Below are 27,102 nucleotides of genomic sequence, written 5' to 3'. Positions count from 1 at the left end.
TGAACCTGGTACAGCTGTCAGTTATGTCCCTTCCCTCCATCCACTCTGTGCTGCTGCCCCCACATCTTACTTTTCTCACTTTAATGAATTCTGCTACCTTGAGAAAAATGAAAAGTCCTGGCTTTAGTCTTTTTTTTTCTTCCTTTACAGACAAGCCCACAGTCTCCACAGAAATCTTTGAAAATAATGGAATCCTTGTCACAGATGTAAACCACTTCACTGAAAACATACAAAAGATAGCAGCTCCATTTAGGAGTAGCTATTGGTAAGAACTTCTTGTAAAGCTCCCCTTGAAAACAAGTTACTGGCACAGCAGATACTGCCACTGAGGGAAAGAAAAAAACACTGCTCTTTAAATTATAAAATTTCATCTTTGCCTATGAGTAGAATTCCTATCAGCTTCTGTGATTATCACAAATGAGATCAACCAGCTTTAACTTACTCCAATGATGTCGTTTGCAGCCAGTCTGGGTTGACACGTAACCAGTAAAGTGTATAGTGCACAGGCCTTTCCCTCTAGGTAGAGTTGTCCCAGTTGTATTTCTTGGTAATTTTTTTTTCACCAATTTTGTGTTCCTTGTTCCTACAGGTGATTTTTGGAATTGAGACTAGATACGGAGTACACCAACAAGACATTCGTATTTTCCTGTGTCTGAAAAACTTCAACTCTCAACTTGCTATAACGTCTCATTTCATCATTGATGATAGTTGCCATTAGCTTTGGGTTATAATGTTGAATATTGTTGTAAGTTATTTTCAACCTAAACATAATGTGTTCAATATTGAGCTAAATATTAAAACTTGAGATCTTCATGTTTACGTGGCTAAAGCTAAATCTATTTTGACAAATAGCTGTTTGTGTGGTCAAGAGGCATGTTTCAGAGATTCTGCCACATTGTAGAAAGTAGTCTGTAATGGTTTGCTGTTAAATAAGAAACACTACATAGATTAAAAACCTTTTTGTAAATGACAAATTTCTACACTTTTACACTTGGGTTTTTTAATGCTGCACTACAAAAAAAAAATCGAGGAAGAAGTCCTTTATTTATGATATTAGAAATTTCTTAAAACTTTCTTCTAAAATACAAACAAGAAAAAAACCATTTGTATACTATTTGGAACAAAGGCTTTTATACCTAGTTTGGTTTTTTTTGTTGTTGTTTCTGTCTTTTTTTAATAAAGACACTGAAAATGCAGTCTTGTAGTCTCTGTGAATATCTTAGCAAGCTTTAGGCCATCACCAGGATACCAGAAAGAGTCCTCCTAAAGTTATGCAGGGTGCAGAAAGGAAAGCATTAACTTATTCTCAATATGGACAGCAGAGTTAGAGGTTCTGACCCATGCCTATATGAGCATGTTAACCTCCACCTCTTATGACTGTACCTTCCCTGCTGTAGGGGACTACACTGGAAACATTTCTTGTCCAGTATTTGGTGACTGGGGGGTGGGGAGCCTGGACTATGCAGTGCAACTACTAAAAATGAAGCCAGGAAATGACTCCCATCCAAAATCTGACTCCTCGGCAGTTGTTTGTAGTCCTCATAAGCAGGACATAGACACACAATACAAAAAGCAGTGGTTTCAGAGTTTGGCTTTATTTTGCAGTACAGAAATCATTTGGAGCCATTTTGGAACAGACATCATCGAAATTGAGGCTCTGTCAAATCAATACTGCATTGCAGCTTGGTCCATTGAAGAAGCCATACCTGGGATAAAAGGTGCTTCTATATTTTACCTGCTTTACCTTAAGGTTCCTTTCCCTTTCTCAGCAATTGTAGGTTAAAATACCATACACCGGCTTTCTCCAAACAAGTTCCTAAGTCTGAAGTTGGGTTAATAATTTATATACCCACGTAAACAAAACATGTGGCTCTCCTATTTGGGCCCTGCTGTAATACTTGACATAACAAAATAGAGAAAACTTTGAACGTTTTCAGAAACCAAAGGATATTCAATTTAGACCCCCAATATCAGAATGGCACAAATTGTATGGATCCAGCTCTTGGGCAACATCACACAATAGCAAAGGCTACACTGATTAAAAGATTCGACATCAAGTTCTCTGTATCGGTATCAATATATGTTAACAGCTCCTTCACTACCCCTCCCCCCAATGCAGTCTGGTTAAACTGAACAGAGCCAACCATTTCTGACTAGCTATTCCATGAAAACAAGTTAATACATGATATTAGAAAAGTGAAGGAGTATTCACTGGTATAGCACTCTTCAATCTCCATTTCGATCATAAAAGCAGGGCTTACAATATTGATTTCATACAATATACATTATTTGCCAAATGTTAAGTTTGTCCTAATTACATATTATGTACTGCTGTTAGTCTTCTCCATAAATGTCATTCTTCTTGCGCTTCATTTCTTCGAAGTCAAACTCAGATCCTGTCATCCTCTTATAGATATCTTTAATGTCATCGCAGGTTGTCTCAAAGTGTGTGGTAGCATCATAGGCACGGGAAATAAAGATCTGGAAGTAAGAATTAAACAGACTTGGACTAGTTAGGGATGGATGTTCCCAATACAGACCAGTAACAGCCTTTTCAGATCATCACACTCACCTGACTGTCTGTTCCCAAATCTTTAGGTACAAAGAGGTCACTGATGCTGACAAATCTATATGGGGAAAAAAGAAATCCGTATCACACTGCTTTGCCTTATTTTCTGAGCCAGAGACATTTTAAGGATTCACATCAGCTAATGGCTATCTTGTTCTCAGATTCATACAACAGACCCTAACATCTCAGCTTGGATTTTAGTTGACATGAATGAGCACAGTACTCACTTCTGTTCAATTGGTTCCAAGAGCTCCAAAGCTGGTTTGATTTCTTTCTCTGGTTCCTTAGTTTCCACAGTTGTACTTACAATGGCAATGTACTTTCCCTGTGCTGCCACATTATGTGCAAAGGAGATCATGCAAACATAGATATCTAGAAATAAATAACACAAACTCTGGGCATAAGTGCACTCAAGTATCACATGCTTTCACTTTGTTATAAGTTAAAATTACTTGAAATAGGCAATGTCACCTCAATGTGTTATATATGGAGATACACTAAATCTTGGTAAATTACTAATATTTATTAATGAAATTTCTCTTGACTACAGTATGTTTTAAATATAAAATGTCACTCAAAACAGACTCATACTCTGTTTTGTACTACTGTAAGTGATGCTTTTATCATTTATCATGTGATTGTCAATCATGAAATTGTCACTATCACGGGCCCACTGATGAGTCCAGAGCCGAGTGTGCTGTTAGAGAATAGGTTCTAGCACAGTGGTTCTCACCCTTCCTAATGCTTTTAATACAGTTCCTCATGTTCTGGCAACCCCAACCATAAAATTATTTCTGTTGCTACTTCATAATGGTAATTTTGCCACTTATGAGTTCTAATGTAAATATCTAATATGCAGAATATCTGATATGTGACCCCTGTAAAAGGGCCATTCAACCCCCAAAGGGCTTAAAAACCACTTAAGCAGGAAGAAATAAGTAACCGTGGCCATATCTTTGAAGGGTATAATCTTGTTCCCAAGACCGTTTCTTGTCATTGCATTCCTAGTTTCCATGCAATAAGCAACAGTTGTCGCTATATACTCCCCATGACATGAGTCAGTGGCCAGAGACCAATGACCAATAAATAATAGCAGCTGCATCAATTGACCACAGACTAAAAACATGAGCCAAAAATCTTTCCTCCTTCAGGGTGGTTTTCCCATGGAAAAGCTCACTAAAACCCTAAGAAACTGAGGATGTACATGACTATGAACTGCTAAACCCGGCAATGAACTCTGCCCCAGGTCTGGTTCAAATCAAATTAAAAAAGGAAAAAAGTAACTGGGTGTGGTTGTCTATTGAGTGAGCCCAAGGCCAGACAGTTAGACCCTGTCTCCAAAATTAAATTACCTTAAGGGATTTTTCTACCACTCTAGAGCCTGCGTTTGTAAAGGTTTTGAGTGGCTAAGAGATTTACTTTGTTTTTCAAGACAATATCTCTCTGTGTAGCCCTGGATGACCTAGAATTTGAGCTAAAGGCCAGCCTGGTCTACAGACAAAAACCACCTGCCTCTGCCTCCTAAGTGCTAGGATTAAAGGCACATGTACCACCTCCCAGCACTAAGCTGATTTATTAAATACTGATTTTTTTTCCAAGTAACTTAAAAATTTTTTTAAACTTTCTGATGAGAAAGGATTTCAGATGGTAGTTTTGTACTAAAGTCAGTATTAAAAAAGTGAGGACAAATCTCACTTATATTTAAAGCTTATTTTTATATTAAAAACTTAAGCACTTTACAAAAAGTCCAAACAGGTCACGAGGAGACATGAAAAGTAAAAGTTAATGATGGTGCACACAAGCTGAAGTTTTACCATGATCAATGGTTAACATTTTTCTTAAGGTCAGATTATGACTGAACACTTATTTTATCAGTCAGTCCTCTCCAGACAATGGTAGGACATACAGGCTGTGTGGGTCTGCAGACACTCCAAGTTGACTTTTATATTTAGTGTTGGGGTTCATAACAGCATCCTAGAAGTTTGGTCTGGCTCTTCCTTCCAACCCCATGCTCCCAGATATAAATCTCAGACTCAAAATCTATTTACAATTACCTTGGCCATACAGGTAGGCTCTTCTCTGACTAGATATAACAAGATATCCCATTTATTCTAGCCTACACTCTGACACATTTTGTTTAGTACAAATGTTATGTGCTTTGGTTTCTGTGTGGAAAGGGAAAAAAAAACAACTGAAAACCACATCTGAGTAAAATCTGTGGTGCTTCTAGTCAAAAAATACACCTTGATTTGAAAAATCACTGCTTCAATCAAACCTGGAGTTGAAATTTCAGATGAAGTCCTGACTTGAAACTAACAAGTAAAACTGGAAGCCCACACGTCATCTATGCACTCCAGACCTGAAGCCATAATTCAGGCAGTGGCTTTCAGGGCTGAGATCATTTCAGTGCACTGCTGCTAGGAGGACTACACCTGGCCTCCGAGTCTGCTTCCTAGGTTACAGCAAAGTCTCTACTTGAGTACAGAGTAAAGGCAAGAATCTGGGTGAAACAGAAAGTTCACAAGTCTACCCTCATCTGTCCTTCAAAACTCACCTGACTTGCGGTTGACTTGGTTCTGTGGAATGATGATCTGGCAGGAGTTAGCATCATTGGTGTTCTTGATAGGGTGGCTGAGGATACAGATCACTCTGATTACCTGGCCTACTTTTTCAACCCGATCTTTTACATAGCTGGGATCACAGATGAGCTGCTTACAGCGAGCAATCTGTAACAAAACATTTAAAGGCCATTATAAAGAAGACGTGGAAACATGGCAATAAGTCCCAAATTCATGTACTAGAAGCTTAAGCTCTCTAAAAACCAATTCTGAAATGTATACCAAATCCTAAAGACTAAATTCAGTAGCTACAACAATCTTGAAAAAAAGGCCATGGATGGAGGACTCCCTTGAGGACTACTGCAGTCAGTATGGTGTGGTACCTGGTGCTGGCACACAGAGAAGGGTAGCCTGAAATAAATAAGCAAACTTTCAAGTGATTTTTAACAAACTAATTCTGGGACATGGCAAATCTTAAAAATTTGTGATGCACACCTGTAATCTCAGCACTTAAGATACAAAGGTAGGATCAAAATCTTGAGGCCAACCTGTTTATACTTTAGATTGGCAAGGGCTACCTGCATGAGAGCCAAAAACATAGAACAAAACCATCATCCTGGTAAACTATCAATACACTAAAGAACAAAGCTAAAACTTAGATCAAACCATAAAGAACAAAAATTCCAAAACTTCTCAAGAGAAAAAAATGTAAGGAAAATCTTCATTTACTGTAATTTGGTAGTTGAGTTTTTAGCATATCGAAGACTTGTGTGTATCAATCAGTACTTACTAAATTTTTAATTCAGTTAAAAGAAAAGGAAACATGACAAATATTTGCAAATAATATATCTGATAAGGAGTAATAGTCAAAATATATTGAATGCTAAAACTCATCAATTTTTTAAAAAGACCTGATTAAAAAATGGGCAAAGAAACAGTGATGGCACATCCTTTAATCCCAGCAATCAGGAGGCAGAGGCAGAGGCAGAGGCAGGTATATCTGAGCTGGAAGCTAACCTGGTCTACAGAGCAAGTTCCAGGACAGCCAAAGAGAACCCTTGTCTCAAACAAAAAGTGCAAAGAATGTGAACAGACTCCAAAGAAGTTCTACATATAGCTAAGTAGCACATCAGTAAAGCACCAGGAATGTGAAAATCGAGGACAAGGTCTATTAGGATGGCTACTACCAAAACAGAAAAGTGACAGCAGGCTATGCGCACTCATGAGAATGAAACATAATATGGCTGATGTCATAGCAGGGCAATTTCTCAAAGAAAATTTAATTCAGCAGTTCAGCCTCTTGAGATACAGCCAAAGGAACTGAAGATAGTTATTTGTACAACGTGCTCACTGAAGCATTACTCAACTATTTGGATAAATAATTTATAATTTAATCAGTGATTGTAGTGTTTTTTCTTTCAAATCAGTATATTGGGCTGAGCCTACAAAGGTCCTAGAATCTAACCCCACCCCCAGCATCACCAAAAAAATCTCCAAACCAAGAAATATATTATCTTCTTAACTTAGTAAGTTCATAATTATTGAACTACAGGTAAGCATTTAAACTAGCCTTGACAAGAGTAAGTTTTCCCTGGGCAGCTGCAAGGTAATCAGAAGTTAGTTCAAATCCTGGCTCTCCTCTGACTTCAAGAGCTGTTAGACTGCTAGATGAGTGGGAGCAGACGTGCTCAGTCTGTGGTGTGGCACTGGAGACAGATGCCATCATCTTAAGGCTTAGTTACACGACAAATGGATTACATCCACTTCTGTTTCAGATCAAAACCCTGAAGATTCCTAAAGACACGTGTGGCAAGATTTAAAAGGAAGAAAGAAGAACAAAATACTGTAGCAAAAAAAGAACTTTAAACAACCAGACAGGCAGACCCAGACAAAGAGCATGTGTGTATCCAACATGCAATATCAATGTCCACACCACACTGATTAGCAGACAATATATTTTCTTCACAAGAATGGTTACTTACCTCTCCTTCAGATTTTACACCAACCACTTTTCCATTTTGCACAATGATTTCTTCAATTGGTTTATTCAACATGTAGGTACCTCCATATATAGCACTTAACCTAAAAAAGTTTAGTTATATTCACAATGATAAGAACTGTTAAAAATCTCCCTTCTTAAATCTAGATTGAATTATAGTATCTACTAATTAAAGGTATTGGGCCATAAATAAAACATAAAAGTATGAGGGAGAATTGTTGGGAAGGAAGGGTTTGGGAGGTGGGAGAAAAGGGAGATATTGGAAGGTAAATAAAGGTAATGGGGGAGTCCAGTGTAGGTGAAAATTAAAGTATGTCAGTATAAAAAAGGAACGGAAAAATCATGATGTTGACCAAAATAGAGACTGAAGTCACAGTTCTCAAATACAGAACTTAGATGTGAACACATATAAATTTCTAATGCATAATACATTAATAAATATATACACACACATACATGTATGACATAGAGCAGAAGAGGTCTATGTGGAAGAGGACTGAAAGGGCAAAGACAACCCAGGGAGGATTAATGGGAGACAAAGAGAAAAGTAGCTCTTTCTTCTTTCATGTGAAAAATAACCATACAAAAGAGGGAATAATTCAATGGTAGAAATCTTGCATAGCATACAGTAAAGCCCTGGGATCAATTCCCAGTACTATATAGAAAAAGGAGCCCAAAAAAGTGATGAAATTTATGAAAATTAAAATACATCATCCGAAATGAAAAAGAAAAATTCACAAGAGAAAATCAGATGAACAGAGCCTTGTTAACTCAGGAAACAGTGTTAACACCAAGAACCTCACACACACACCAGAGATTGCTGCTCCAAAAGAGAAGCAAACTATGACCAAATAGCTAAAGAAACAATGACCTTAAATTCTAAATTTGACTTTTTTAGAAGTTATCTAAATATTCAAACTGCAAGACTCTAAAACTGAAGAAAACCCAAAAGCCAGATCATTGACATTAGAAAAAAATCCTCACTACTCAAAGGAAGGATTCCCGGGTTCAGAGACAGCCACCTTCTCATTCAAGCCAAAACCAGCCTCGGGAACACTCATTCCAGTGTGCTAAATGCAAACAAGCTAGAACCAAAGTACTTCAAAATTATATATATATTACATATCTAAAACCTGACTTTTAAGACTTAACTACAAAATCATAAGCCGGGCAGCGTGGTAAAGGTAAATAACCCAAATGCAATTAACCTCCAACTAGACTCCAACAGGCGGCTAATACTCACACACTTGACACACATACATACAGACACATACACACACAATGTAATGTCGCTAAACAATTAATCCCAGGCTTAGGGGAGAGGCCCAAGCCCTCCATCACTTACACATCCACACTCTTTCAAGGTGAGTGATCCGTGCCCTTAGGCTAAGCAAAGATTTCATAGTTTTCAAAATGCATTAAACACATGTAAAGTAGTTTGACATAGTGAACTTAACAAAATGTAAAACTTCTTATAAGAGGCAAGCACCAACGTCAGGTCGGACAAAAGATTGGAACCAGAATACATCAAGATGACCCACAAAACAAAAAGAAAATAATAACCAAAATCTTTAAGACTAGGCAAAAGACTTGGACAATCACAACCCAAAATTACAAAGGGCTCATAAAATGGTGGCAAAGATTAGTTTTCTAGACATGCAAAGCCACGCTACAATGAGGACCAATGAGAAGGCTCAGCTGGAAAACTGTTGGCAGTTAAGCCCATAACCAAGTTTGAGTCCTTGAATCCACAGGGTAGAAGGAAAGGTCAGACTCAATGTTACAGTAGATCCTTCACACACACACTTAGGTATTAAAACATAGGTTCACTCTCCACTGATGGAAAAACATAGAGTAAAAGTAAAGATAAGGGGCTGGAGAGATGGCTCAGCGGTTAAAAGCACTGACTGCTCTTCCAAGGGTCCTGAGTTCAAATCCCAGCAACCACATGGTGGCTCACAACCCTCTATAATGAGATCCGATGCTCTCTTCTGGTGTGTCTGAAGTTAGCTACAGTGTACTCATATACATAAAACAAGTAAATAAATCTTTTTTTTAAAAAAGTAAAGATAAAACTGAACACTGTAACATATGCCTTTAATCCCAGAACTCGAAAGAGAGAGGAAGGCCTATAAGTTCAAATCCAGCCTGGTGGACAAAATAAGTTCCATGATAGCCAGGGACACTTAGAAAGACTTCTGACTCAAAATATCAACAACAGCAGCAACAACAAAAAAATTTAATTAAAAAAATTTGATAAAGACACTTACTATACCTGACATCAAGTTCAGTTCACAGGACCCGCTAGGTAGGAAAGACCCACATCCACCCCACATCCACACACACACACACACACACACACACACACACAACACACACACACACACACATTTACACACACATATAAATAAACATAATGCTAATGTCAATAAACAGTACCAAGTAAGTATATAATAACTCTCACTGCTGTGTATAAAAATAGCACAAATGCTCAGAAAAGCAGGGCTTTTATTACTTTTAAAATCATACTTTCAACATCAGTCAGCAATATTCTCTGTATACAAAACTCTCTTCATTCATAATCATCCCAAAACTAGAAATCCAGATATCCCACCAAAGAGTGTGGTGTAAACATGTCATTTATCATTATATATCCTGACTCATATAGGTGGGTCCTCAGCCTATATACCAACCTAAAGGGAGCTCATAAACACTGTTAAACAAAAAAGAAGCCAGAGGTGAATGAGCGAGCAGAAAATGTATTTTTTTTAATGGGAGAGAACTAATTATGAGATGAGGTAACTAAGTTCAGGAGAAAAACACTTCGTAGCAATTGGAATTTTTTCAAACTTAGTATCACTTAACTGAAGCTCTGTGCTTATTGTGCATAAATTTCATTTTTAATAAGAACAAAATCTTGGGCTGGAGTGATGGCTCAGCGGTTAAGAGCACTGACTGCTCTTCCAGAGGTCCTGAGCTCAATTCCCAACAACTACAAGGTGGCTCACAACCACCTGTAATGGGATCTGATGCCCTCTTCTGGTGTGTCTGAAGATCGCTACAGTGTACTCATATACATAAAATAAATAAATCTTTATTTTAAAAAAATCTCAAAAATAAATAACAAGCAAATAGCATTTTATTTTTCAGAGATGTTTTTCATCTTCACAAGTCAGGATGAAGTTGAGGATCTTCAGAGCTATAGGTAATAGGTAAAACAGCAACTCACCTTGCAAATCCTTGTGGCAATTCCCCAAGACCATAAAGTGGATAGAGGTATGGGCTTTTACCATATCTTGCCAAAGACTCGCTGTAAAGTTTAATTCTATTAATCGTATCACAACATGGCTGATCTAAGTAGCTGGGGGAAAAAAAGTAAATGAACATTAGAAAAAGACTACTTTCTTGTTGATTTTAGTTGTTGAGGTATCAAATTATTATCTCCTAGTTTCTCTTAAAATACCCGTACACTCATCTGCAACTAGAACCCCTTTCCCAGGGCCAGATAGCAACACACAAGGCCTAAGTCTCACAGTTGGAGTCTCACAGTTCAAAGTTTCAAGAAAAAATATAGACCTGAAAACAAAAAGTCCTGACTGGAATCCTCAACCTTTGTCTGTTGTCAATATGCTAATGTCTGATACAGGACAGGAACTAACATTCCTATGTCACCTGCAGTAAAATACCTCTTGCACTACTAGCAAACAGTCCACAGCCTTTGTACAGCCAAGATGATGACATTCATTCACCTACTTACTCATCTGTTCTGTACAGGGCAAGAGAATGGCCAGTAAAGTCTATAACATCTTGGCCCAAATCAAACTTCTTATACACATCTCTCATGGAGGTCTTCTTAGGATCCACACCCTCAAAAGTTCTAGGATCCTTTTCATCAAAGTTGGCAACATAAACTAGGAACTTCCTGAAGCGGCGTTTCTCAAACAGTCCCATTAAGCCTGAAAAATATTTTTTCAAAAAGCACACAGAAGAAGACTGAGAAAGTAAGAATGCTAGGGCACTTTAAACACCTATGTCATGACTCAACACACATCACTTACATCACCTGGACTGCGGCTGTACAACACTTTAAAACACATCACTCATAGTATTCCACTGCACAGCACAACCTCAGCAAATGGTACACATTTTCAGAGAAGTTGAATTCTGTATCTTATTAAACACAAAATAAGTAACATTGAAAAAATATTGCTCCAAAGGCATCTATACCAATGTTCCTCCTCTAACAATGCTGATCTGTAACTAAGTCAGTTCCCAAAATTATGAATGTTGCTTTCTTTCTTCTGAATGCTGTGATCTCATGGGAAAAGACAAAGACACGGAGGAAGAATTAGCCACACCTTAGTTAAGATAGTGGCTGCACTGTAGGTCACTTACTTTAATGAAATGATCAGTGCACTGCCCTGCACAGGCTAGAGAGATGGCTCAGCAGTCAACAGCACTTGCTGCTCTTGCAGAGGATCCAGGTTCAGTTAAAAACGTAATTGCTCACAATCATTTCTAACTCTAGTCCCATGAGATCTAATGCCTTCTTCTGGCCTCCATGGACACAAGGTGCACACGTGGTGCACACACACATATATACAGGCAAATAATCAAACAAAACTTTTTAAAAAAATCATTAAAAGAAATACCCTGGCTGTGGTGACACACGCCACCTTTAATTTCATCACTTGAATGTAAAGGTAGGAGATCTCTGTAAGTTCTAAGTCAACCTGATCTAGGTCTAGGGCAGCCAGAGCTACATAATAAAACCTTGTCTAAAAAAAATAATTGAAAAAAGTATGATATAGACGGAGGGAGACGGCAGTATACTCAAACCTAAGCTTTCTCTCTGAGTCAGTACTCCTACTGACATACAGCTGGTACTAAGATAAAGATGAAAAAACTAGTTGAATATCCTTTCCTGGCCTCTTCTAAACTGAACAGACATTAAAGTTAACTGGTACGTAATCAGTAAGTATTTGTGACTAGATAAGAGATTCCTTTTCACCAGAAAATCTCATCACAGTGATAAATAAAGTAAGAATGACTTACTAGATGCCAGGGCTTCTGCTTCAGTGGAAGGAACCTTGTAGATTTTCCCTCCCTTATAGACAAAGCTCCCTTCAATCACTTTGAAGTCCATATAACGAGTGACCTCTGTGAAAAGCAGCATCTTCACCAACTGACCTAGAAAAGCCACACACATAATGCAAACTGTCACTCAAACCTACTACCATTAAAAAAGAGCAAAACTTGCTACTGAAACAGCCCAACCTTTTCCTAACATTGTACATCAGGTCTTACCAGAAGCTTCCAAAGCCACATTTTAAGCGGTGCAGCTATACGATACACACCTCAAGCACATGTTTAAGCTCAATGCTACAGCTCGTACTCGAATGAATCGCATCAACTTGGCTGTGCAAAGGCCATGAACCAGCAGTAATAAGATGTCTACTTTACTGCAAGTGAATTCAGGCAACTTTGCACTTTTCTTCTGTATCAGACAGACAAGTATTTCAATTTCTAAATTAACTTATATTTATTAGAAAACATCAACATCAGATAGCATAAGAACCACAATTAGGAATATCACCTGTCTGGTACATAAGCCTCCTTAGGTTTAAAATCAGCAAACGCTTTTATGGGACTAAAACAATTTTAATGCTCATCTGAGAGGATGAATACAACAGTGTGGTCACATCTTTTTTTAAGTTAGGGCTGGAGACATAATTCAGTGGAAGAGTCTGTGTGTATGAGACTCTATACTCAATCACATATTAAAGTCTGAGGAGATGCTCGTGCAGCAGAGTTTAAGTACACTCAACACTTGCATTAACTGGACCCAGTGTTAGGACTGTGATCATAAATTAAATGTAGCTTGACATGGCATACCAGGAACCCACGTCAGAAGGCTGAGGAAGAGGGCCAGTGTTCCATGCTGCCTGGGCTAGCAAAAGCTCCAAACCATCATGACAAAATTTTATCAATAGGATAAAATTTCAAGTCAAAATGATAACAATAAATGGTTCTGAGTGCCAAATGGCAGGCCTCTTTGAAATGGTAAGTTTTCAAAGAAGATAAAAGTAGCTGAACTTCATACCATAGATTCATGCATTGATATGTTAAAACAGGCAATGTTATATGGCAATGATACTATAAGAAAATCACTAACAGCATATACTGATATGAATTGTGTGGTTAAAAAGAAAATAGTGAGTATATTAAGCATAGGAAGCACCACAATCAAAGACTCAGTGGAAAAGGCCAGGAATGCTCTGTTCACTGGGCAGAGCTGTTCTGTAGAGCTGACTATAAAGGCTGCTCCTGTGTCCTGAAACGGGCAGTAATCTGTAAAGAGTTCATTGCAAGGCAAACACAACTTTATAAACATGCAAGTTCAACATGGCCAATTCCCCAATAAACAGGGAAGCTGGTGAATAACTAACCCTCATCCCACTGTCTAACAGACAGATTTGTGTTAAAAATCCAAATTTCACTTTTCAATAACAAAGTGGCAGAAACAAAATGACCATCAAAGGCTAATAAAGGCACGGGGAAGGCAAACCCAAAGGTAGCAATGAGCGAAAGGCCTTCTGAAAAGACCCCCAATGCTTCCTATGTATGAATGTGGACGGAGGGGGTGCAACAGAGAGGAAGGAGGAAGGGAATCTGTGTGAGTCGATGACAGGTACCACTGTGTACACAGGCTGAAAACTGCATGTTAACTCTAACCATACATGCACATATATGTGTCTTATATATCAAAATATTAAGCATCATTAAGTCTAAATGGTGGCTCAATGCCTAGCACTGCCAAACCAAATCTGGGTGAGATTCTGACTACGTAAATTGTTTCCTTTCTACTTACTGTTAATGTTACCTAGATTATACAAACTTGCTAATTTATCCCAGAAGAATTGTTATTATTTAAGTTTAAAAGACAAAGCCTCTACTAATACAAAAATATTTATATAAAGCATAAACTTTAAAAAAAAAGAACACATACTTTATTTCCTGGAAAATAAATTTGTAACAAAAAATTTAGTTTTTCCTTGTTTTATTTTTTTTCCCCAGACAGGGCCTCGCACTGTGAGACGTGGTTGACCTAAAATTTACTTGTAGCACAGGCTCGCCTCACACTATTAGCAATCCTTCCTCAGCTTCCTGAGTACTGGAATTAGAGGTATACACCACTATGCCTGGTTCATTACTCAATACCATCCTAGAAAAAAAAAAAAAAAAAAAAAAAAACAAAAAAAAAACAAAGATACCACAGAAAATTTACAAGATATTTTAGTCTCCTAAATTACTGAGAACTTTAATGTGAAGTTAATCTCAAAAGCTTACAAACTAGAAAACCTTTAAATGACCACGGAAGACTTGGTTTCATGTAGATTGTCACGTAAGCATTAAGAAGGGAGTCTGTTACAAATACTTACAATGTTATTGCATTTAGAACTTAGGTTTGTACTGCACCACACTGATACCTGCACCAAGTGTGAAATGTTTGTAATTTCCTGCAAATTTTATATATATTAGAAAATCTTCAATTTTGGTAAGCACCTGCCACATCATGATTTTGTTTCTTTCCAGAGCGATTTACTATCCCTCTTCCCTCCATTCTTAATCTGACTCTAAACACTTACAATGGGACATATTACTAAACCACTCCTGACATGCACAAACTCCATGGCATTAGACCTAGGGTAAAAGTCTCTACTTCCAAATCAGATTCATTACACTGTCATAAATTATATTAGAATTCTTTACCATTGGCCATAAGAAACTTGGGAATTAAGTCAACATTCCAGTCTCTTCCTCTCCCCATTGATGCTGGAGGTTGTCCTGGTAACTTAAATCTTTTGTATAACTAAAAGCAGAACAAAAAATATCAATATTATAACAAAATGTAATTTTCATCAAAAGTTACCAGTCATTCTTAGATTGAGAGGTTATGACAAGAGTCAAGGTATAGGCACTTCAGCTTGAGTCAGATAAAACTTCTATTTAGTCAGATAAGGATCTCAATATATTATGGAATTAAACACAGTATTTAATTCATGAATTAATGCTAAGATTAATAAGCACTGCAGAAGTCTGATTCCTACTTACTGTGAAATCATTTAAACTCATTCCCTCTAATTTTGCTTCTCTGGCTACACAAGTTAAAAAAAATAAATGTTATACATTTCAAAACTAGGAAAGAGAATTAGCTCCTGTTTACCTGTAGTTCTGAGGTTTTACTTAAATGCAACTGTTGTATAAAACTGCACACACTTAATTATACACTTTGATGAGTGTGAACATAAGCACACACCAATGATTACGTCGCCAAAGAACGCTATACACACATTCACCCCCAATGAATGCCTCCCAGTATAAGTGTAAAGTCACCAACAAGTTTTTTCCTGAACTTCTCCAAAGAAAAAAAAGGATAGAGGAAAGGTGGTGAGACTTGTAGATTCCAGAACAGAGAAGAAACACACACACACTGCTTTTAAACTCTTAGGTAATCCTGGTTTTAAAAACAAGTTTAGTGAAGAGCTAAATATCACTCTCTGGATTACTGGAAATCTGAATATTGTCTAAATACTACTCATTTTTATAAATGTAGTGATATTATGATGATGTAAAAAATGCCATTCTTAATAGATGAAAACTAAAATATTTAGGTCAACTGCCACAATGTCTTTATTACTTTCAACTTCTTAAAATCACAAGAAAGCTATATATAGTGGCAAGACCCATAATCCAGCACACTAGAAGCAGGGAGATCATGAGTTCAAGGACAGCTAAGGCTACATAACAAAACTTAGTAAATTAAATTAATTCAAATTTAAATTTTAAAAAATACAATAACAAGTAACAACAACAAAAACAAATCAAGCCAACAGCTCTAAAATGCTAACTGCTAGATTCAGATGGAAGGCTTTGCTACACTGGTAATAAAATACTTTCAACTCTTCTATATTCCTAAAGCAGAGAATAAACTATTTGATATATGTGTTAAATTAATGAGGCAGTAATTTTATATATACTTATGAGAAAAGTGTACATTATTTTCACAAAAAAGTATTAATCCTTGTACTGGCTGGTTTTGTGTCAACTTGACATAAGCTGGAGTTATCACAGAGAAAGGAGCCTCCCTTGAGGAAATGCTTCCATGAGATCCAGCTGTAAGGCGTTTTCTCAACTAGTGATCAAGGGGGGAGGGCCCAGCCCGTTGTGGGTGGTGCCATCCCTGGGCTGGCAGACCTGGGTTCTATAAGAAAGCAGGCTGAGCAAGGCAGGGGAAGCAAGCCAGTAAGTGACATCCCTCCATGGTCTCTGCATCAGCTCCTGTTTCCTGACCTGCTTGGGTTCCAGTCCTGACTTCCTCTGGTGATGAACATCAATGTGGAAATTTTAAGCTGAATAAACCCTTTCCTCCCCAACTTACTTCAATCACCATATATGTAAATGTTTACAAGCTTCAGATAAATTTAGAAAAACTTACTTATAACTCATGTCTTATCCAAAAAGGAGAGAGAAAAAAACGGGAAAGGAAAAGACAGCGGAACAAACAGTATTAAGCTTGGAATCAAACAGCTCTACTTTCTAACCCCACAAACACAATTCTATAATTGAAAAAGAGGGCTGAAGAATATTGGATGATAAAGTGATTAAGGCAATAATCAGACCCGGTACCAGCCGGCACACTGGCACAACCTACCCCATGCTTCTGGTCCTCACTAACCCCCAAACTAGAAGCTCCTAAAAAAATCAGAGAGCCACCAACTTATTAAACAGAATATTTAGTAAGCCAGAACTGCCAGGCGGGGTGTTCCACACCCCTAACCCCAGTGAGCTTGAAGCCAGCATGGGTCTGTATAGAGTTCCAGGCTAGCCAGGACTGGGCAGAAAGACACCCTGTCCCAAACCTTCCTCCTATCCCACCAAAAAATAGTAATAATAAGCCAAAACGAAGACCATTTCCAAATGCAAAAGAAGACACTCACAAGTAATCCTACATGTAAAGATATGTGGACCAGAGACTTACATCTTCCAGCGGTGTTATAGATGCACTTTCTCCTCCATAGTATGGATTCTGATCCATATGAAGAACCTTCTTCCCATTCACTGACATTATCCCTGACAGGATACATTCCTAAAGGTAAACAGGTATTTTTAAAAGAAAAAGATATACACAACATGTTTACATGTCTTCCTTACTAAGTCTTCTCTTAGTAATTAAAACACTCGTTCACCATGAAAAACCAGTAGGTGTAAGGCCTCTCTTGGACTCCAGTGAGCTCCCAGGTGACTGTGAGATTCTCAATACCAGGACAAATGAGCTGGTTTTTTAATTGGGCAGACAGAGCAAAGGCAGAGGCTTTCACCTGCATCCTGTTACTCTATTCTTTTCTAATAAGCATTCACTAAGGTCTTTAAGAGGCACTGTAATTCAACTTAAAAGCACACTCGTAATACCCACCTTTTACACTGCATATGACAAAATCCAGCTCAAGGAAAATCTTTAGTGCCATTCATTTATAGACTGAATGTAAAAACTGTTACATTAGTTACAACCTACATTTGAAAGAACTAACAAACTATGACTATATGGATTTGGTAAATTCTTTCAAAAATGAACCTTTTAGACATGTATGAGAAAGGTATGAGAAAGGAGGAAGCCCTGAGTGAGTCCTGAGTGGGTGGGTATATATTGTTGACATGACCATGCTAATGGGAAGAGACTTCCCTCTCACATAGACAAGGAAATGGCAAAGCCTTCTTCCTTTGTTCAAGTGAGAATGCTGTCTGTGTGCAGAAAATGTCCACCATACCCTGCAGCAGCAGCACCTACTGCTCCCCTACAAAGGCTGTTCCTACCGAGCTTTCCTAAACCTGTCCCCTTGATCTGGCAATAACTGTAGTGCTGCATCCTTGTTTATCTCAATGTAACAACCAGTCTCCTTGTTCAGATGTATGCAATGACCATCTCTATTCAACGCTATATAAAACACACACACTGAGCTTCCAGGATGCTGAGGCTTCTCCAGCAGTGAACCCAACACTGTGTTATTTATTGAGAAGAGGGGGTTTCCTGTAGTGGTCTGGCTCAGCCTTAGCATACACCTTTTAATTCCTCTGGCTGGAATACAAACACGCCCTTAGTGTGCACCTCCAATCTCAAACAAGGAGGGTAAAGCTAGTTTGGAGAATGAAGCACCCATGTTTGAAAGTGATGTCCAATTGAGTGGCAGACAAAGTGATAAATTGAAGAATAATTTGAACAAACAGAATATTCCTAATTCTCACAAGAGAGGAAAGAAAAACTCCTTAAGAGAACAGTGTACAAAGAGAGAAAAAAGGAAAGAGGCAGTTTTACCAGGACAGGTGTAGAGACAGGTTGCCAAGAGAGAGAACAAGCTATACACAGGTCAAGACAGAATGAGCTAGAGAATGAAAAGGAGCCAAAAGATTAGAACAGACTGCTAGACTTAATTTTAAGGTCAGGAAGAGCAATTCAGGAGGAAGTGAGAAAAGCCAGTTTGAATCAATCAGATGGAGAAAACTTTGAGTCAGAAGAGCTGAACTGAACCAGCCAGCCAGAGTTTAGAAAGAACTAAGAAGGGGTGAGTTTATTCACCAGTTAAATCTTAGAGGCTGAAAACATTCTGGGCCTAGATTAGATTGTATGAAGGCTAGACGCTTCCAGGACTAGGCTTAGCCTAGCAGATGGGGGCAGTAAGTCTCCAAGATGACAATCACTACAGTAGAATAAAGGTTACACTCACACTCAATTCTCATCTTTTTATCTTAAGACTAATAGGCTGGCACATATACCTGACGTGCTGGCATGGTTCAACACACCATACTACAAGACAGGACTTTTCATGTCACTAAGTGAAATATACCAACAATTAGAAGATTTGTACTGTTTAGAGTGCACTAAGATTTCCTACGTGTAATTGGGGGTAAGGTAAGCTGAATGTGGCAGCCTTGTCCAGTGGAAGGATGGTACAGGCATCGGGGATAGAAGGAGGAAAAGGAGAAAGCCATCCAGCACAGGTACTCCTTCCCTGTCAGGATGTGGGCTGGCTGCTCTGCCTCATTGCTGCCTCCCAGCCATTATGACTGAAACCTCTGAAAGTTATCCCTTGTGCTGTTTGTCCCTTGTGCTGCTTTGAAGTGTGGTTAAAAGATGGGCTGAGGGGGCTGGAGAGATGGCTCCGCCATTCAAATCCCAGCAACCACATGGTGGCTCACAACCATCTGTATGTAATGGGATCTGATGCCCTCTTCTGGTGTGTCTGAAGACAGCTACAGTGTACTTATATATAATAAATAAATAAATCTTTAAAAAAAGAAAAAGATGGTCCAAGGAGACAATTTGGTCCACAATCCTTCCAAGCACAAGAACCTGTGTTAGAGCCCCAGACACACACGAAAAAGACAAGCAGGGTAGTGCAGACTTGTAATCCCAGTGCTGGTGCACATCAGACCAGGCAGACCCCTGGGCCTCCATGATTACCCAGACTAATTTACTTAATGAGTTTGAGGCCAGTGAGAAACCCTATCTCAAAGCAGGTGGACGGTGCTTAAGGATTGACAGTGTTTGTCCTAGGCCTTCCTCACACAGACCCCAAAAAGATTTATGTTTTATTATTGTTGCTCTGCCTTTTGACACAGTATCTTACTGTGTATCCGGAGCTAGCCTGCTCAGTGTTCAGACCAGGCTGCCCTGGGACTCAGAGATCCACCTCCATCTGCTTCGTAAGTGCTAGCTAGAGTCAAAGGTATACACTGCTTGTTTGAAGTCTTACAAGGACTCATTTATTTGTTCTGTGTACATGGCCAAATCTAGCTGGCACACTCGTTTTGTAAATAATCTTACAGGGTTATCACAATGCTTGTTTGTATATAGACGGTCTGTGGCTATTTTCCCAGTAACAGAACAGTTGTAACAGAGCCCACATGTTCTGCACAGCCTAAAATATTATGTCCTATTTGTAATTCTGCCTAATCTTGCAGGCAGAGGATCTCAAGGTTTGTTTCCTGTTTTGCCATAATCTACCATCTTGCTGAAAAATGTACTATAAGCAGGCTCTGGAAACTCAGGCTGAATCCACAGCTCAAAGGTCTAATAAAACAAAACTTGGGCTGCTTAGAAAGGGAGGGGGATGAAAACCTGCTCTTCTAACAAGTTCCTATGTGACGGTAGTGAAGCTGGTCCAGAACTAATTTCCACAGAGCAGCAGCATTTCTCAAGTGACAGTCACCTGGGGCTCGTGTGAAAATGTAGATTCTGACTCCTGTGTCTGCCCGAGGGAAAAGTTTCTGTGTTTCTGGTAGGTTCTCAGGTGCTGTGCTAGTCTAGGGAACTGCACTTCTGATAACAAAGCAACAGAGGACTCCACCAAATGAATACACCATGGGAGCACGCCAAATTTACAGAACCATTCTCCTCTTGGGCCACTGGATTCCAGTTCTTCACTAGTTAAATGTTGTTCTGTGGCCACTTCAGGCACATCATTTACTACAGCAGCATCACGGAAAGTAGACTGTGCCCATCGGCTTTCCATTATGACTGCAAACTCACTGCTCTGACAGTGTATGAAAATCCCTATTTCAGGCCCATTAGTCACTCTGACTAGGGTGTGGTCTCCTCACAGATCCTGATGAAATGAGGCTGAGAACACTTTATAACTCATTAATAATTGGCAGAACCTGCTAGAATTTAATCACACTTCCCCCCCTTGTTTGAAATATTTAATTTTTAAAATATTTCATCTATAATTACACATACTAGTGTGAGTGTGTGAGAGAGAGAGAGAGAGAAAGAGAGAGAGAGAGCAAGCGAGCGCAAGGGCGCAAGCAAAAGAGCATCAGACCCTGCAGCTAAAGAGCAGGTCACTGAGCCGCCTGGATGCTGGGAAGAATCCAGGTGAGCACTGGCGCTACTGACTCCGTTTTTAGAACATCTTTAAACTTATTTGTTTTACTTTTTCGACTTTATACACACGGGTGTTTTGCCAGCATGTATGTATCCGCATTCCAGGACCTGGGGTTACAACAGATGGCTGTGAGCCACAATGTAGGTGCTGGGAATCAAATTCAGGTCCTCTGCAAGAGTAACAAGTGCTCATAACTGCTGAGCCACACCTCTCAATCAATCCCTGACTCACTTTCTTAAATGGGATTTCGTCTTTTTTGTACCACTTTATAAAAGGCCTTCATATATTTTACAAACATGAAGTCCTTTATAGGTTATATGTACTGCAAAACATTTTCCATTCTGTGTTTACCTATTCACTGTCTTAATGTCATACTGATAAACAGAATTAAAAGTATTTTACAAACACAATAATCAGCCTAAATATTACTTAAAAGCAATGCCCTTGTCTGTCTCTTCCTTTTTTTCAAGGCAGTGTCTCACTATGTGCCCTGACTGTCCTGGAACTCACCATGTAGACCAGGCTGGCCTCAAGCTCAGAGATCTGCCTGCCTCTGCTTCCCAGCACTGGGACTAAAGGTGTGGGCCACTTCACCCAGCTCCCTGGCTTCTTTTAGCAACATATTAGGATATACTGTTCAACACATATATGAAAGCAGAGCAATAACAGGCTCTTGCATTTGAAGAGTATGACCAAAAAGTCACATTCTCATGTAATAAAAGCAGACTTCATGGCTCAACTTCTGAAACAAAAATCCTAGCAAACTCTGAATACTTCTACATCTCACCCTTCACATCCTACAAATATGCATGACCTACAACATGAAGGCTAAGCATAAAAACAAGGGGCCTAATTTAAAAATGTGTCAAACAGCTGACAGTAACTGCCTTCAAAGTGTCACCTAGAACAAATACTGCCTTGTTTTTTTGGAGTTTTGTTTTTAATGTGGGATCTGTTTCTCCACAAGCAGCACACTGACATGATTTTCCTAGCCCTGCACACATTTTTACTGACACTTATGTATGTGTGCACATGGATACCATGGGGCAAATGTGCAAGTCAGAGACAAACTTGACAGCAGAGAACTGACTCATAACCTGTGGGTCCCAGTGATCAAATTCAAGTTATCAGGCTTAGCAGCAAGCACGTTTTCCCACTGAGCCATCTACCGTACCAGCCCGTACTAGAAAAGCATTCCTCCTGCTACTCAAAGCTTACTAATACATTGTTTACTAGTTTGTTTTCAGATGGGGTCTCTCTATGTAACCTTGGCTATCCGAGTTCCTCTCGGAGTGCTGGGATTAAGGGGTGTACCATTGCAACAGGCTTACCAATACTTCAAAGTTAGTTAACCTCCGTTTATGGAGTTTCTGGGGATTCTATCTGAGCTTCTGTGCTTCCTTTCTCTTTTTTGGTCAGACAGGATCTCACTATGCAGCCTAGGCTGGCTACAAACTGCAATCTCCTGCCTCTGGCTCCTCTGTACTGCATAGATGCCCTCAGAGCCTCTATTTACTATTATAGTTACTCCTCCACAGGAGTAACTGTATGTCTTGGTTCATTTGGAGCACTCTAACTTAAACATTTTTAGGCTAGAAATACTCAACTTTTTTTTAAAAAAAAGAATTTGAAAGCACTGACTATGACTACTTCTGCAAGAAATATAAAGTTCTTTGTCTATAGCTCTTGAAGCTATGGCAAAAGTTTTCAATACCAAATCTAAGTCCGAGCAAATTTTAATTATAGTTTAGGATTCTCAAATCAAGCACAAAACCTAGTATTTGATAAGTATGTTTTAATAAGGAGAAATGGTAGGAAGAGTATTCTGGGATATAAAATATTCTTTAAACATATAATTCTGAGAATGAGTTGTTTATATGTCAAAGTCCATGTTTTTGTTCATAATATGTAGGGTTGCTGTGTAGAAACTAAAACAAGAGCAAAGCCTTTGGGAAACACAAACGGCTGCAGGGCTGGCTCTTTTCAAATAAACTAATTCTAGCACAACTCAGTGATTTATTACCAAGTCCATATAAACTTCGTGCCAATTATGTGGTAAAAGTCTGCTTATACATGCTCAAAGCATAGAAATACAGAAGTTGCCAGCCAACCAACAAAGGAGGGATAGAAAGCAAAAATGAGGCTGAATAATTCAAAAGGCAAAGCAGCCTGAGCCTAGTTAAAGGAGCTGAAGTTCCCACAAAGCTCGCTAGGACCTAATGTATTCACTATATCCCAGCACAAAAGTTAGCCCTCACAAAACACTAGTTACCAGAGGTCTCTCCTTCCTGTCAGTAGAAAGGCTTGTCTGCAGACTATAGGTTTGGAGGGGGAAGGGTACTAACTACTACTTTTCTTTTCCAAGACAGGGTTTCTCTGTGTAGCCCTAGCTATCCTGACACTCTGATGACCAGGCTGGTCTCCAAATCGGGGGTCCATCTGTGTCTGTGCCCACCCCCCCACCCTCAAGTGCTGGGATTAAAGGTGTGTACCATGACCTCATAGCCTTTAAGGTGATAATTCCCAGTGTTAGGAGAATTACACAGAAACTGCTATTTCTCATAGAAAATTAAAGGTCTTCTTTACTAAAATTACTTTCAATGCCAACACCAAGCAACACTGAAGTAACAAGTTTCCTTCACTCAAAGTCCTTGACACACCAATATCATACAACATTTGATACACACCCTTTTATTGGGTTCTTAAATCTCTAGCACTAAATGTCTACAAGCCAAACATTAATGATGTGTACACTCTTGATAATCAAAGTTATTTTTAATTTGTGGTTTTTAACTTTGACTGGGAATCTCTTCAAGATTTAACCTAATTCAAGATTTCACCCAAGCCCTACAAATATCATTTACTGATGATGTCATCCCTCTGCTACTGCTTCTGTCAATGATAGGCCTATGATGATCACAGTCCTACACTGATACAATTCTAAAAGAACATTTCCCAGTATACATCTAGGAAGGCCCGGGTGAGAACCTTAGCACAGCTGTAAGAAAGCAGAAACTGTTCTAAATTCTAGTTACATATGTATCCACTAGCCATCACAATTCAAGTAAAAATTTAAATAAAGGGTGTTACTTTGTCTTTGATACAAAATGATGCTGCTAAACTAGGCCTGTGGAGGCCGCAGGATGGCTCTGCCTCACTCTCTGCACTCAACCCACCTTACTAATGGGCAAATATGAAGTATTAGCAATGACAATACAAAAGGGAAATAATTGGCTCTCACAATATGCTGACAGCCACAGGGCCCACTAACAGGCCACCACAAACTACTTAATATGCTTGGAGCCCCAATTAGGTACGGCACAGAGCAGGGTAGAGTGATTAATTTAGGCATTCAAGTCTGCTCAACTGACACCCCAACCCCTGCCAAAAAAAAAAAAAAAAAAAAAAAAAAAAAAACAACAACAACAATGTCTACCGATGAGGGTATGCACCTTTTAATCCCAACACAGACCACTGGGAAGGCAAAGAGGTAGAAATATCTCTTCTGAATTCAGGGCTAGCCTGATCTACATAGGGAGTTCCAGGATAGCCAGGCTACACAGAAAGACCTTGCCTCAAAATAAATAAATAAATAAATTAGTTAAATAATAAAAGAAAGGAAAGAAGAAAGGAGAGAGAGAAATTGAATCAATCATTCAAACTAGATGGCTTTGTAGATGAGCAATGATGTCTATCTGACAGTCTATTCTGAAAAGTATGTTTACTGAGCCTTGAGCAGGACATCTTGGTCTTGCCTTTCATCCCAACACCCAGAAGGCAGGGATAGGCAGAGCTCTGCATTCCTGGTCAACCAGGGCTGCATAGTGAGACCTTGTCAGAATACATCAATCTCATCATTCATTGCTGTAAGAGGGAAGTAAGCTTCTCCTAAAAGTATAAAGTAGAATAAAAACCTTGAAGGTTTTCTCTAAAACAGTTATTTCAGACTGGTTTGCCTTAAAAGATATTAATTTGATCCTAAGAAATGTCAATGCATTTCAACAAATTTTAAAGAGTTGGTAATTTGATGGTATGCATACCAACTGGGATGCATACACCAATGTTCCTGATGAAGTAATTTACTCATAGTTTCACATTCAACTCCCACACACACAGAGACACACACACAACGGAATTGATAGTCAAAATGGTTCTCTTTCCAATTCCCTTTTGCAAATGATCAACTCTTTTGTTACAGCGGGGACTGAGGGAGCACAAGATATAAAATCTGTGTATTTTTTCCAAATCTAAACAGATAGATACTCATGAAAACATGCTGTAGCATTAGGTAACCGCCTGACATTTAAATACCAGTATATTGACGCTGTGCATTTATTTTCTAACCTGCCTGAAGTGTATGTATAAAAGTACAGAGAACTTAGCCTCTTTCTCCTCCTCAAAAACAGTGGTGGCTCGCAATAAACTAAACAAAAGGGAAACATGGCAAGGGCCAGCGTGAAAAGACAAGTCTCCAGAAAATTCATTTCCCATTCCAAGCAAGAGGATGAGAGTGCGGTAAGCAAAGCTTAATTAAGCCTTATTAGAAAAGAGGATTTTTCTAAAAAACAAAAAAAAAAAAAAATCGTTTCATTATTTTCTCCAGAAACTTAAGTTGGCCAAACTCTGGGACCAATTACCGATCAGCGATTATCCTTCTGTCTGGCTCTCTGTGCCAAGTGACTAGCTGAGCAAGCTGCTGCTGCTCGCCACATAGAAAATGCAAGCGCCAGCAGCGACTCCCTCCCGCTCGGTTCTGGGCTTGCCTGCTTCCAAGCGGGAGAGGTCATCCACCCAAAAGGGAAGTGCAAGGAACACAAGCTGTTTTCCCTTTCCTCTTCCTTCCTGCAGGAGGACGAGGCTGTTTCTCTCCGGCTGTTGGGCGATTCTGCCCTCAACTTCCCAGTGGACTGGCTTCCCACATACACGACCCGGGTTCCACATCCTGGTTTGCCCTAACACACTAGACGTTTTCAAATCAGTGCATCCTAAGCCACGACCTCCCTCCCAGACCCAACACGGGCGAGTGGGGACGGTCCCCAAGGGGGTGCAGGCGCCGGCAGTTCGGGAGCAGGCGGGGCTAGGGTACACCGATCGGACCCGCCCTCGCCCCCGGGCCCGGCAGAGGCCGGCCAGACACGTCTCCCCGCCGTCCACCGCAGCTCACCGTCAGGCCAGTGCCCAGCACGATCACGTCGTATTCCTCATTCATGGCGGGGAAAGGAGCGCACGCAAGGGCTCGGAGGCCACCGTAGATAAGGGAGAGAGAAGTCCGGCCGCTCTGGGCCCCGGGGGTAAAGGGAAAAAGCGAGGAGAGGAAAAAACGGAGCTGAGTAGGAGGCGAGGCCGGCCGCCACCTCAACGGGAAGAGAAGAGCCGGGAGGGGAGGGAGGGGAGGCGGGGAGAGCGCGGAGAAAGGAGAGCGAGCTCCGTAGCCGGGGCGGGGCGTGCGAGAGGCCGCTGGCGCCGTCAGTCACAGGGTACCTGCTTTCTCATTGGTGCGTCTCCCGCTCGCCCCACCTCCCCGTCGTCTTTCCTCTCGCGAGAGAAGGGTGGGATGCTGCCATCTTGGCTTCCGGTTTTTTGTGCTTAACCCCCCACACACACCCGTCTTGTGCTACACTGGTTTGGGCGGCGACTCGCGAAGCTTTGGGTATCGTTGAGCAGGAGGAACAGAGCGGAAACTGCGGCTAGGCTACCACGTGCCTGACTCTCGCGCCATGGCGTGAGATGGAGCTCGGTTAGTCCTCAGGCCCTGGAGCCCGAACTCCGCCCTTAGGACTTTGAGTGGGGTGTGCATCGCCCAGTGCGTGCCGGGCCAAGTCGTGAGAACACCAGCCTCTTGGAAGATTGGCAGCCTCGTCCCCTCTGCAGCTTGGCTCCTGCCCCTGCCTGCGGGGCTGGGAAGAACTCAGGATGATTGTGTGCCCTGTTTTAAACTTGTACGTTCTGTTCTAAACAAATAAATGTGTTCTGAACAGGTGTCCATACTTTATGTAAAACGTGGTCCAGAATGGGCTTCCTATATAGTTTAGG

General features: G+C 39.9%; 2 protein-coding genes across 4 annotated transcripts in view; one reads left to right on the top strand and one right to left on the bottom strand.

Moving 5' to 3' along the window:
• The window catches only part of TASOR2 (transcription activation suppressor family member 2), a gene marked incomplete at its 3' end in the record, with an annotated part of 35,861 nt that extends 35,592 nt beyond the window's left edge, over positions 1–269 (top strand). For all 3 annotated transcript variants that reach the window (XM_080918247.1, XM_080918246.1, XM_080918248.1), the window contains one exon: positions 151–269. In XM_080918247.1, the coding sequence (XP_080774373.1) occupies positions 151–269 (119 nt within the window). The remainder of the gene's footprint in view (positions 1–150) is intronic.
• Positions 270–1,582: 1,313 nt separating this feature from the next.
• On the bottom strand, positions 1,583–26,441 carry GDI2 (GDP dissociation inhibitor 2). The gene is made up of 11 exons (XM_080917863.1): positions 26,234–26,441; positions 17,169–17,276; positions 14,900–14,999; positions 12,182–12,316; positions 10,884–11,082; positions 10,356–10,487; positions 7,110–7,209; positions 5,124–5,295; positions 2,797–2,941; positions 2,573–2,627; positions 1,583–2,481 (listed from the first exon to the last, which is right to left on the bottom strand). Exons 1-11 carry the CDS (start codon positions 26,276–26,278, stop codon positions 2,335–2,337), a joined length of 1,338 nt encoding a protein of 445 aa, XP_080773989.1. The 5' UTR covers positions 26,279–26,441; the 3' UTR covers positions 1,583–2,334.
• Positions 26,442–27,102: the final 661 nt, after the last annotated feature.

Source organism: Micromys minutus, assembly GCF_963924665.1.
Source record: "Micromys minutus genome assembly, chromosome: 6".
NCBI classification, from domain to species: domain Eukaryota; kingdom Metazoa; phylum Chordata; class Mammalia; order Rodentia; family Muridae; genus Micromys; species Micromys minutus.
The sequence above is the reverse complement of the archived record's forward strand: the minus strand, read 5'-3'. Positions and strand labels throughout refer to the sequence as shown.